Raw genomic sequence first — 13944 nt, 5'->3', positions numbered from 1 at the left:
GGACCTTCCTGAATTCTTCATGAGCCATAAGCAATGCATCAGGGTTACCTGTCAGTTCCTTAAAGAAACAGATATAAGGAGGCAAGAGCCAGAGCTTTTTGTCTCGATAGTTTCTTCTTTCTCCTGCTTCACTGAGGGTGTGCTCTAATGGCAACATTTTATAAACACCCTCTAAACTGGTACCCAGCACTGAAGACAGTCGAAGAAATGGCCTGGTGTCCCCCCTTTTCATGACCTCGAATCTTTGTGTCTCCATCCAGCACTGTCCACCTAGTACAATCATTTCCAGTAGCCAGCCATTGCTGGGCGCACCAATAGCCTATTAGACTCCGCAGAGTTCTCATCCTCTTTGCAAACAGAAGACCTTCCTTGAATAGCCTGTTTTGATCCGTGGCAAGGTTGGTTCGTGATGCTCATATTCAGCTAAGTCTAATAAGCTTTCAGACAGCATAATAGGACAGCCAGGTAGAAATAAGGTTTTGTGTTATTTTTTCAAAGTTAAAGTTTGTAAGTTTCAAAGGCAAGACGTGACCCTGTCACACAAGATCTAGCCATACAGTCTACCTCTGATCCACTGCTCCCTGGTGAGCCTGCTCTCTAAACAAGAATGTACATAACCCCAGATGTCCAAATATGACTCTTGTTTTCGATTGTCTGCATGAAGATGCAGAGCTACGTTTGTCTTCAAGGGCAACAATTAACCCTCCTCAATTACCTAACACATCATCTCTGTGCTTCTGAGTTCAGTTTACTTTCTAAAAAGTATTTTTTTCCTATGTGATTATTGTCCAGATGACTTTGTCTTTTAAAACCATAAATCATTTTGAATGCTCTCAGGAGCACTGACGACATTTACAACGCTAATAAGCATTGTTGTCTTACTCAAAGGCCGTGCCACGTTTGAATTTTACGAGGAGATAATGAGTTATTATTTTGTGAGGATGAAGCATGCTCTTTATAGCCACAAAACATACACCAAGTTGTGCTGTCACAGGGAGTTAATAAATAGCACCATGATTTCAGACATAAGAGTCGGAAAGGCTTCCTTCTCACTCTGACAGACCAGGCCCATTGGCTCAGTGAGCTGAGTTCCTGGCTCTTAGGTACAAAGCTTGGTGGTGTTCAGGCTCCCCTCTCCCTCCTACTTGGGGTGTTCAGGTCCCCCTCTCTCTTCCCCCCCTCCTCCTCTTTTATTTCTCTTCTTAATAATGCATTTACCTGTTTAATGTTACTCTCTTTCACTTTTTCCCCTGAGTTCAAGTTTTCTTGGCTGGGTCTTGCAATTATTTTCTTTCAACTCCTGGATAAATGTATGCTATTTTTTTTTTAAAATAAACATTCAATGTAAGGGATGTGTTTGAGATGGTAAACACACCCTGAGCTACTTCATGGATTTAGCTTTTCAACAAAGGCACCAACCCCTGATTCACCGCACATACGTGGGTCTGTTCCATAACATGCACATAGGTCTCAGGCTGTTTCCTTTCTGGTTATTTATGGATTAATAAGGAAATATTCACACTAGGATTGTGTGTTGAATACATTAATCCACACCGGACTGTTAGATCCTTGACCTTTCTAACATAAACTTTGCCAATGGTCTGCAGTAATGGGTCTGGAAAAGCTCATACGAAGCCCCTTAAATCACCGTCTTTCTGAACCGTGCTCACCAAAGGCTAGCATTTGGCATGAGTTAGACCACTGACCTTCAGATGGCCTGCATTTAAGGTTTCTCCTTGGCCCCACCTTCCATGATTCAGTGTGAATATCTATATTACATGCCTAGACTCTCCTCTGCTCAGACCTCATCACCCTAACCAGAGGATCACCGGATCTGTGTTTGAGAACTGCGGCCCTTTCTTTAGCAGAAACTCTATCCTGCCTGAGGTCAAACGATACATGTGTTGGCGCTTAGCACCCGCGCTTACCATAATTCGAGCTTCATGGGATTTGGCAGGGTCTCTCATAGCTTGAGGTTATAGCTGTTTCCTTGGTTTGCAGAAAATGGCTTTTCCCCTTTCTCTTTTCCCTTTTCTGTTACTGTTGTGAACACATTTCAATAAAGAGAAGAGAGTAAAAATGACTGCCTTCTGCTAGTTTAATTAGAGATGAGGATTCTAAAGATTGGAGCAAACTATAGGACTAAGATTTTATGTCTAGAAGATTGTGTCCCTGTCATGATGAGCGCGTCCATATTAGCGTTCTGAGAACGCCTCCACCATACCACTTGGCTTATTTAATGGACACTGTAGATCTCAGTGTAGGCTAGGCTTGATGATAGCAGAACTCAAATTACACTATCAGTCACATCATGCTATCACTATTCAGGGGCTGGAGAGATGGCTCAGCAATTACAAGCACTTGCAGCTCTTGCAGAGAACCAGTGTTTGTCTCCCAGTGTCCACATGGGGCAGCTCACAGCTGCCTATAACTCCAGCTTCAGGGGATCTGACACCTCCTTTTGGTCTCCATGGGTACCTGGACTCACATGTACATAAGTATACACAGACTCATACACACATACACATAATTTTAAAAATATAATAAATATTTTTAAAACACTATCTAAATGCAGTATATATTTCTAACACTGGTCATATATAAAATCTAAGTAAATGTCTGGCATATAGAAAGCACTCAAATCAAAGTTGTCTTTGGCTTCTACTAAGTGTGTGTGTGTGTGTGTGTGTGTGTGTGTGTGTGTGTGCAACAGATTAGAGAAGAGTAAAATTGCTATCACATCTTTCGCTAAGATTTCTAGCTGCTGGTTGGGAACCAAGAGTCAGAGGATGTTATTTTGGCTGTATCTGGCTGTAACCTGATCAGGGTTGAAATACATCTTTCCTGTTGTGTATTTTGCTCTGACTGGGCTCTCACACAGCTATGTATGTATATGTAGTATGTCTCATATGTAGTTCCATACAGCTAGAGTGCCTTTCACATGGAGTCTTGTGAGGCTGTGTTACTGACCGGATAATGGCCCAGTTGTAATTAAAATACTCCTGTTTGACTCACATGCCACTCGAAAGATCTGGGCTTCAGCAAGGCACTAACGAGCGCAGGCACACAGTAAATCCAATCTGCTCTTTCTGCACTATCCCAGTACTATTGGATGGCAGGTCCAGGGGCAGTCTTTCCCATAACTTTGGCATAAACACCCTCAACAAAATCCAATACACTCTCCCAACTGTCTCTGTACTTCCCTGGGTCACACAGCTTGCTCTGGCGGTCCAGGAGCCTCCGAGCACAGAAGCACACACAAATACACTCACAAAAGGCACATAAATATTTTAAGAAAAGAGTTAGGTATAAGAACTTTTCATAGCTATTGGGAAAATAATTTATACACCCCCTTAAATGTCACTGGTAGGCTAGATATTTGGAAAGTCGCTTCCTTTTCCAAAATATCTGGAGCTCACAGATTTAACATAGTGTCGGAGTCTCTGTGGTGTTGTGTTCACCAAGAGGCATGGCTGTTTCTGAGTACAGCTCATTTGCACTCAACACAACAATGCCAACCCCTAAAGCATTAGGCTTCTGAAGAGAAGGTGATTATTATGAGGTCAAGAAGCATGTGGATGGTCTGTAAGCCTCTAAAGGCCCTCTCTGAGGACAATCTGTGGGGACATGCCGTGAAGAAGAAGGGCATAAGGCGCAGGAAGGTGGCTGCTGTGGAGGTTGACAGTCAGTGCATTTATGAGTGACCATTTCTCACAGCTCATCAGAGACCCACATTCACCTGAGGGTGGCGCTGTGACCTGAGGGTGGTGCTTTCCACCCCTTGATGTCAGAGCATCAGCTACTGTGCCCAGCAACAAGCTGGGCGCACATCCCACACAAAGAGCCAAAAGTGACAGAAACAGTACTTGGGTTGAGTTCATTGCTCTAATTATTCTACACTGTACCCACGAGGCATTGTACAAGTAAGTGTAATTATAACCTATAAATTTACAATAAATTAAAAGAACTGTTCTAAGTTCCTGGTGGCCAGTCCTGCTCATGTCCTAGGCCTAAATGGAGACAACCTGTTAACTGGGGATCAAATTTATTGATTTTAAAACATTTGTATTTAACCCCCCCCTCTCTCTCTCTGTGTGTGTGTGTGTGTGTGTGTGTGTGTGTGTGTGTAGGTGTCCCTATACATATGAATGCAGATATCTTCGGAACCTAAAAGAAGGTACTGGGTCTCCTGCAGCTGGAGTTAGAGGCAGTTGTGAGGTGCCTGACATGAATACTGAAATGTGAACTTGGGACCTCTTAAAGTTCAGCAAGTGTTCTTAACTGTTGAGCTGTCTCTCCAGCCCCAAAGAACAAATTACAATACAAAACAATAAACTCTCTCTAGTTATAGCAATATTCATCTAAGAATAAGGCACAACATTTAAAAACACATGAAATAAAAAGATTGATTTGACATTACAAGAACAAAACAAACTAAAAGAAATACATAAAATGAGAAAATGTTTGCTCAATATACAACACAAACAAAAGGTTATTTCATCAGTATTGATTCCTTCAACAATTTTTTTGTTTGATTTTTGTTTTTGTTTTCTGGAGACAAAGTCTCTTTGAATAACCACCCCAGCTGTCCTGGAACTCGCTTTGTAGACCAAGCTGACTTCAAACTCACAGAGATCAACTTGCCTCTGCCTCCCAAGTGCTGGCATTAAAGGCATGTGCTAGCGTGCCCAGCAAAGAACTGTGCCATTTGTGTGTGTGTGTGTGTGTGTGTGTGTGTGTGTATTTAAAGTATGGGTAATCTGTCTGCATGTGCACCTTCATGCCAGAAGAGACCTTCATAGATGGTCATAAGCTACCATCTGGGTGCTGGGAATTGAACTCAGGACCTCTAGAGAAGAAGCTAGTGCTCTTAACCACTGAGCCATCTCACCAGCTCAATTAATTTTAACTGAGGACTACTATAGATCCGGCTGTGTTTCTAATTTCCATGGATATAAGCTCTGTAAACAAGACATGGAGCCAGCAGGTCAGCCAAATGTAGCAGCACACCCCAAGAGAAAAATGGAGGAAAGTACCAAGGTCAAAGGTATTCAGAGCTTAGTAACAACGGGATCAGGTAGGGGATGGGATGGCTCAAAGGGAAAAGGAGCTTGCCACCAAGCCCAAGGAGAAGAGTTCAGTCCCTAGGACCCCACACAATGGAAGGAGAGAAATAACTGCTAGTTTCCCCCTGACTTCCACATACAGAGTACCACACCCACATACATATGCACAAAATAAATAAAAATGTTCTGTGCAAATAAAAAAGAATTTAAAAATTATAAAATGCTGAAAATGCAAATTGCAGGACCTCTAGAGAAGAAGCTAGTGCTCTTAACCACTGAGCCATCTCACCAGCTCAATTAATTTTAACTGAGGACTACTATAGATCCGGCTGTGTTTCTAATTTCCATGGATATGAGCTCTGTAAACAAGACATGGAGCATGTTTTCCCACCAACGGGCAGACCTTGGGAACTCGGGGTATGATGAGCAGAGGCAGCACGGCCCTGCTCACATGACTCTTCTGACATGTTTTAGCAGCCAGGTGCAAACTGCTGCTACCTCAGTGAAGTTCATTTCAAATCCACTAAGCCCCAGACTGCCGCTCATAAGTGCTGTGGGATGCTTTGGTCCAGGTTGACCCTCTATCATGTGTGGGTAGAGGGTGCTGGAGGACAGGGGTGAGGCCTGTCCGGGAAAATGCCAACAGACTTAGCAGGGACCAAGATGGTCTGACAAGAACGTACAGCAAGCCTTCTCCAAATATATTGGACTAGATGGGACCAGCTCAACCAGGAAACTGGAGACATGTCAAGTCACATCAGCTTTGGGAAGGCCTGGCTGTGTGGTCACTCACAGTTTAGTTTATACACACCCACCTGGAAAAAAATTACCTGCAGGATTATTCAGAACAGTGGTAGGGTTGCAGAACGTAAGACTTTTGAATAAAGAACTGGTTTTAACAACTTTGCTGTAAGAGGCTGGATACCAAAGAAAAGCATACTCCACCTTGTGTCCTACATATCTGGACTTTGTTTTGCAAATGTTTTCTGGTTTCCATGGCAACCTCTAGAGATGTCTGTGCAAAAGGAAACTGGGAACCTCTCTCTCTCTCTCTCTCTCTCTCTCTCTCTAAGAAATGATTAGTGTGTTCTTTTTATCATGGGAAGCTTGTTCTGTGCTGACAAATTGCATTTTGACAGCTAGCTCGTGATCCAAGACAAGCGTGTCAGGAGCCTGAATAATAAGAAATTTCCAGGAGCTGGCAGTCTGCATTTATAGTTTTATGTATGAGTGGTCGCTTTCATTGAATTCAAGAGATAAACGGAAGTGCTAAATACTTGGAATACTTGGGAGATAATTCAGAAGTACATCCATGCTGGAAATAGCTGACAGATGTCAATGTGATGACTGTGGTATGAGGGGACACGAGCTTCTGAATCACGGGGACGGGGGTGGAGCCCGGCATCCACTTACTAAGCTGTGTGAGCTTCAGCCTGACACAGAACTCATTCACCCTCAGTTTCCCCCAATAAAGTAAAAGCTGGAAATACTGTATGGGTAGGTGATAGCAATGGGTGGGGGGTAAGGGGCTTGCTGCTAACGCTGGTGGCGTGAGTTTGATTCCCAGAACCCACATGATATCTTCTGACCTTCACATGTATGTTTTGGCATGTATGCACATATGTGCAAACACACACATAAATAAATGGATGAAAGTGAACAACAAATATTATTTTTAAAGATGCATGTGAAGTGTCTACTACAGTGCCAAGTCTACTGAATGGCAAGGCTATTACCACTAATTTTATCAGAGGAAAAAAAATAAGAAGCAAACATGGAAAAACTAAACATACAAGGCAATATTAATGTGGGGGGACACAGGATTGGGCTGCTTTGGGCTTAAGGCCTTTATGAGACTATGAGTAGATAATCCCCCAGTGGGCAATAGGAAACACTTGGCCGTTTGTGAGGTAGAAAACATGGCAGGTATATTTCACAAAGGGCTTTCCTTAAAACTTTTCAAAATGTCTTGAAATTCTCTATGGAGTCAACTAAAATAATGTCCGTATGTGAGTGGATTTACTTCTGGGTCTTCCATTTCGTTCTATTGATCAACTTGAGATTTTTATTACCATTGCTTTGTAGTATAGCTTAAGATAATGGATGGTGATACCTCTGTTAGTTCTGGTGTTGTACGGGTTGTGTGTGTGTGTGTGTGTGTTTCCTCCAGTTTGTTTACTGATGGATTTCCATACATTGAACCACCCCTGCATCTCTGTGATGAAGCATACTTATCATGGTGGATGACATTTTTGATGTGTTTTGGATTCGGTTTGCAAATATTTTACGGAGAGATTTTGCACCAGTGTTCATGAGGGAACGTGGAGACCCAAAGCAGATGCCAAGTGCGTTCCTCAACTATTCTCCACTTTGTTTATTGCAGCAGTATTCCTTACTCACCAGTTCCCCAGTTCCAGCTATGGAAGCTAGACAGTTGTGGATCCCCTCTCCACCTCCTGAGTTCTGGGATCACAGGTGGCCCTCAAACCTGCCTGGCTTCTCCATCAGTTCTTGGGGAAGGAATTCCAGTCCTCACATTTGCATGGCAAGATCTGTATCTACACCTCTCCAGCCCCATAGTGAGCTAAACCTAACCCATAACTCAGAAGTAACAAATGACCATGCTTCTACACTCTTGGAGGCTATAGTCAAAGAGGGTGAGAAACTTTCCAAAACTCACTGAAGACAGGACAATGCCAAGAGCCAAGACAGAGCCTCCCTTATCTAGGCACAAGTCACCCTTGAGGGGGGTCGCACTGAGGCTGCACCGGCCTTTCACACAGGCCTTTCTGCATGCTGCATCTCCTGGCTTGCTGTTGTTAAACCTGTGTACAGAGATAGTCTTTCCTCACTTACCTGCACCCATTCTTAATCTGCCTTTAGTCCTTAACCTTCAATTCTTGAAAACAGTAAGAGTATTCCAGATGACCTCATAGGCAAAACACTGAAGCTCTAAATACAAACAGGAAACAGAAAACCTATGCATACTTTCATCTAGTGAAAGAATCAAGTCAAAGGTCCTTATATGGTATATGTCATATAAACACAGCCTATGTAAGGTGGTCAGTGTACCTAAAACTACTCAGTCAGTAAATAAATGGCTGTGGCTGTGGTGACAGCTCATCAGGTGTGGTGCTTTGAGTGAAAATGGCCCATATATGTGAATGCTTAATCACCAGTTGGTGGAAGTGTTTGGGAAGGATTTGGAGGTGCAGCCTTGGAGGTGTCTCATAGCAGGTGGGCTCTTCCAAAAGCCCACACCATTCCTATTTGAATCCTTTTGTCTCTGCCTCATGACTGTTGTCTCAAGATGTGAGCACTTGGCTAACTGCTCTAACACCATGCTTGCCTGCCTGCCTGCCATGCTCCCCATCGTGATGGTCATGGACGCCAACCCTCTGAAACCAAGAGCCCCAAATGAAATGCTTTCTTTTATAAGTTATCTTGGTGCTTCGCCATTGCAATACTAAGACTATGGGTAAAGCACTTGTCTCAGACGTGTGAGGAGTGGAGTTTGGATCCTCAATACCCTCAATCTGCCTATAATCAGAGCAAGGTGGAGCTTGGGATTACTGAACCAAGCCAGATATCCAAACTGGCTAAATCAGCAAGCTCTGGATTTGGGTAAGAGATCCTGCCTCAGTGTATAAGATGAAGAGTGATTGAGGAAGACACCTAATATCAGTCTCTGGCCTCCAACTGCACATGCAGACATTCAGGCCAACATGCATGTAAACACACACACACACAGACACACACACACACATATGTGTACCACACACATACATATGAAAATTAGTAAGAAAAAATCAACGAAATGAAGAGCCCACACAAGAAGATATAGACAGCATGTTTTCAGGGACTGGACCTAAGTTTATCACTTTCATGTCTAAGGAGAGTATGTACCAGATGGACACCCAACCAGAAACAGGTCACTCAATGGAAACTTTTTTTAACCACTTATCTTCCCACCTTGCACCTTTTATCAGCAACAATACAGCAGTCTGAGACCATGACTTAAAGTTTCAGGGCTGGAGAGATGGTTAAGAGCACAGGCTGCTCTTCCAGCAGAGCTGGCTTGATTTCTGGCACCCACAGGGCATCACACAACCACCTCTAGCTCCAGTTCCAGGGGATTTGACTTTCCTGGGTATCAGGTGTACACAAGGTACACAGACATATATGCAGGCAAAACAGCCAAACACAGAAAATAATTTTTTATAAAAACTAAAAAGAAAGTCACAATGATAATTGAAACTGCATGTAAGAGACCTTTTTCATATTACCAGCTCCTCCACCACCACGATCACCACCACCACGATCACCACCACCACCATCACCACCACCACTATCACCACCACCACCATCACCACCACCACCATCACCACCACCATCATCTCCACCACCATTATTGTCACTATTAACACTACATCCATTTCCTTCAGTTCAGTGACTGGATGGAGCCTCATGACCCTCCAACCCTGCTCAGTAACTGAGTAAGGTATGAGTCAATCTTGACTGCTACCTAAGGGGTCTCAAGACAAAATTAAAGAACCCAGATAAATCTGAGTATCAGATAGACAAAGGTTGCTTTTTTAGTATATGCGTGGCCCTGGAACATAGGACACATAACTTCCTATGTTCCATGGTACTTTCTGAGTATTTTACAAATATTAACTCACCAACTAAATGAAAATACACAGTGACATAAACACATGTCACTAGACCGGCAATCTGAGGGTAGGAAGAATGAACTGTGCCTTATACTTTTCAATTTCAAAAAGGAAGCATCTTATAATTAAGATGTTTTATAGGTTGCCACTGATTAGATGCAAAACAATCTGTGTTAAATTAAAAAGCAGAAAAGTGAAAAGTCAGACCAGACAGTGTGGCAAAATAGACAGCAGTGGGCAGGCTGGGAACAACAGGGTCTAGGTGTCCTTGCTCAAGGAACTTGACCTTGAGCAGATTGCTTGTGTTGTGTGGAGGAGGGTGACTCCACACTGTGAAAGGGAGACAAGAAACCTCTAAATGTAATATATTTTCCAGCCTCCCATCTTTATAGTGAAATGAAGAATTGATACTTCAAGTGTGGGGGTGGGATAGGGGTGGGATCCTCACAGAAAGCTTCTAGGTGGCAAGAATGGTTTGTTGTAGCTCACAAAAAGTTTCTAGTCCATCACTTTGGAAAAGTCTTGGTGGTAGGAGCTTGAGACAGCTAATCAGATCACACTCATAAGCAAGAAAGGACAAGGAAAACCAAATGCACGTATGTCCTTGCTTTCTTGTGCTCAGCCTAGAGAACTGTGCTGCCCACAGTGGCCTGGGGTTTCCCTTACTGGCAGGACCATAGGCAACCCCAATACAGGCAACCCCCCACTGGGACTCCCTTCTCAAATCATTCCAGGTAGTGTCAAGTTGAAAATTAAAGATAACCACAATAGCTAACCCAGGGAAGATCTCCTCATTTCTCTGGATCTAGATTTCCTATGCTGCAACATAGAATTCAGACAAAATTATTGTGAAGGTCTTTGCGGCCTCCAAATTCTATTGTGTTTCATGATCTTGGACAAGTTGTTTGAGAGACATGCCTGTTACCTCGGCGATCATCCTGTTGGTGTCACCCAAGAAGAGCAGGTTCAAAGCTTCCTCCTCAGTTGTTGCCTGATGAAGAGACAGGTTTTTCAGGTGAATGTTCTGATCAGGGTCCTCCAATATTGTCACTTTCCTGGGGGTTTCAGGGGGTGGGGTAAGAGAAGAAGGTTCTGCTGAGAAGCATTAGAAGTGTAACAACAAGCATATGTTTAGAAACCATCTAGTAGGATGCACTGAACAAAACTCAGGAGACACCAGATATCCCTGGATTAGCACCCAACACTGACTGCCAAACAGCACTGACAGTGGGGGAAAAAATCTCAACTACCCAGCAGAGAAGCTGTGCATCAGTGAAATCTCCAGGTCACTAAACCTTCTTAAAACACATGCTGTTATCAGGCTGTTAACTCTCTACTTCTGTAGTAGGAAATGAAGAGACGCCATTTTTTTTGTCATAATTCAGTTTCTTTGCATGCAGTGTCTTATGCCTGATGCATAACATGACTCAGTCAGCTTGCACATGATGAAAACCCGGTAGCTATCATACCACTTTGAGAGATTCTCCTGGATTTTTCTCATCATGGTGAGAAAACCAGTCAAGAAGTTCATGATAAAGACTTACGTTGTCCATCAAAGCCATTTCTTGGTCCCACTCCCTTTAGGACAAACCTTTCCTTCTAGTGCATCTTCTGCCAGAGCCTTGGCTGTGGCATCACATCTACCACCACAGTGACCTTAGGGTTGTCCCAGAGCCAGCCTCTTTCCTCCCGACCCTGAATCCAGAGATGGCTGGTTAAAATTCTCTCCTGGTCCTTTTCCAGACAACCTGCAGTGTATAAGATTTGGAAAACTTGCTCCAAAGACTTACAGATTGCAGCCTTGGAGTGACTAGAGAGAGGTCCTTTCCCATGGAATGTGTATCATTCAGGAGTTTTGCCAAAGACAATCTCTGGGCACATTTTACTTGCTTCGAATGTTAAAATGGTTGATGTCAAGCAAAGGTTGGTACCACCTGGGACGCTTCATCTTTAAAGGAAAAGCAAACGGACACACCGTTTCCTCACCATAAAACTTTACTTATTGGGGGCAAGAGTTGATAAAGGCAGCCCACATGGACCTGAGCTCTAAAATCTTATTCTCAGCATGTTGACCAATTATACATCTTTGCAATGACTGCTGCCCATGCCAAAAAAAAAAAAAAAAAAAAAAAAAAATAGCATCTCTGATCAAACTTGAGAGCATCTCAGGTCTGTGGGCATCAACCTAAATATTTAAAAGGCAATTTCACCATTTTGTAAATTAACAACAGCAGGTTCTACTAGAGACCATGACCTCAGTACTGGGCAGGAATTTCCCTCCTGAGAAACGGGCCTTAAGTCCAGTCGGAAACTGATTGGTTACCCCCATAGCCACCATGCTGGTACTGCACCAGTGGGTACAACTTGTCTGGAGGATTGGCATTGCATCATGTGGGGTCCAGCCCTGAGAAAGTCCACAGAAGACTTTCCTACCACAACAGCCTGCTTAGTATCTTCAGACATCGTGAAAGCTAGTCAGCAGGAGGGAAGTCTCTTGGTCAGTTTGAGACTGGTTTCTCTATATCCTGCAAGCAAAATGTGTGGTGTCATTAGCAATAGGGTCTTCACAAACAAGAGCATGTACTTAGCACTAATTAGACTTAGTGGGTTATCAAAAAAGAAGACATGAAGTTTGGAGGGCGACACATTGAAGAAAAGATGAATGAACTAGAGGAAGAAAATCTGGGATCTACTTTACATTCTATAGGTGTATGAAATTCTCAAGAATAAAGAGTTATTTTTAAAAATAAAATATGTGAATAAGGAAAAAAACTTATTTAGGATACAGTTACCTTTTAAATTAAGATTTTTCAAATGCCATAATTAAATTTTTTTTCCATTTTTTCAAGGAAGTTTTTGGCCTTTTCATATGTAATTTGCGGGCACTTAAAATACTAACCGCAGGAAGGAAATGTAACTTGCCCGGCACATCTGCAGGCAATGTGTCCCCGGAGGTGTGCTCCTTTGCTGCAGATGACTGCACTGCAGACCCTTCAACAATACCCACAAAGATGGAAAAAAGTCCCTTTCCTTACTGAAAACAAGCACACTTTCTTTATTTTTAAGAAGTCTCAGAAGTGAGCATATTGAGAATGCCCGGAACGTCTGAAGGCTCTCTTAATTGACATGGGGGAGCTTTGTTCTATTTTGAGGAGATTCCTTTATGCTTTAGATTTTGCCTCTGACCAGCTCAAGACGCTTTGAGTAAATCATCCCCCAGGGACACGGGAGATAGGATTCTCTCTGACCTCCAGGTTCACCAATGGAGGTGCGAGACATGAAGTAATATTCGAAGGTGAAGTCAGAAAATAAGCAATGAGATGGTAAAATATTAAACGTGAAAAGGGGAAAGAATTCAGGCACTTGGCATGAATTCTCCATCTCTACAGCTCTAGCCTAGAGGATGAACAAGAGACCTGCATACCACTCCTTCCATACAAGACTCCAGCAGGGGGAATACAGAGAAAGGGAGGGGCAATAAAAACCCACCTTCACTCCAGCCATAGCTGTAGTCCTAGTCCTTACTCATACAGCTGCCCTCACAATAGTTCTAGGTAACCAGGGCACTAATCCTATTTCTAGCCCCAAACTCTAACCCTGGCCTTAGTCCTAACCCTCACACTCACCAAAGCCTCGAGCTGAATCCGAACTCTAGTCCTAAACCTGGTGCTAGCTCTAAGCCTATCCCTAAATGCTCTCTTGCCCATAACCTCAAGGAGCAGAGGCCATACCCACTGAGCTTCACTTTTCCCTGATTGGTCCTGTTGCTATCTGCATGTCAGCTTTTGTCAAAGCTCTCCATGACTGGCGTGTGACCAGTGTTGAGAACCACTGATCCCAATCCCTTGAGGGTGGGTGCATACAGAGGCTAATTCTGGGCCCTTGTCTTTACTTCCCAGCCAGTTCCATCTCCTTCCCCAGTGGGAAAGTCACTACTGATTTATGACTGTGGCTGAGGACAGGGATTAATTTAAGGATAAATTGCCACACCAATTTATGCCCAGACAAGGCAACTGGACTGTTAAGAATCCAACCATCTAAGGCAGGCAAGCATAAGATACTTTGCCTTGGGACGCCCATTTAGTTTTAGGTCATGCACACCACTTCCAGTAAGAATGCACTGAGAGCCCAATTCCTTCACCTGCACATACTGTGCACATAAACCTCTCCCTAAACAATGCATGTAGCAGCCTCAGAGTCCCCTG

The 13944-nt window shown here is 43.3% G+C and overlaps 1 protein-coding gene across 3 annotated transcripts in view; it reads right to left on the bottom strand.

The window, feature by feature from the left end:
* The window catches only part of Kif6 (kinesin family member 6), a 285185-nt gene that overhangs the window by 200770 nt on the left and 70471 nt on the right, over positions 1–13944 (bottom strand). For 2 of the 3 annotated variants that reach the window (XM_076915376.1, XM_076915377.1), the window contains exon 6: positions 10665–10794. In XM_076915376.1, coding sequence (XP_076771491.1) covers positions 10665–10794 — 130 coding nt within the window. The remainder of the gene's footprint in view (positions 1–10664; positions 10795–13944) is intronic. The other variant, XM_076915378.1, reaches the window with a different exon arrangement.

Source organism: Arvicanthis niloticus, chromosome 17 (genome assembly GCF_011762505.2).
Source record: "Arvicanthis niloticus isolate mArvNil1 chromosome 17, mArvNil1.pat.X, whole genome shotgun sequence".
NCBI classification, from domain to species: Eukaryota; Metazoa; Chordata; class Mammalia; order Rodentia; family Muridae; genus Arvicanthis; species Arvicanthis niloticus.
This window is presented reverse-complemented; position numbering and strand designations above follow the sequence as displayed.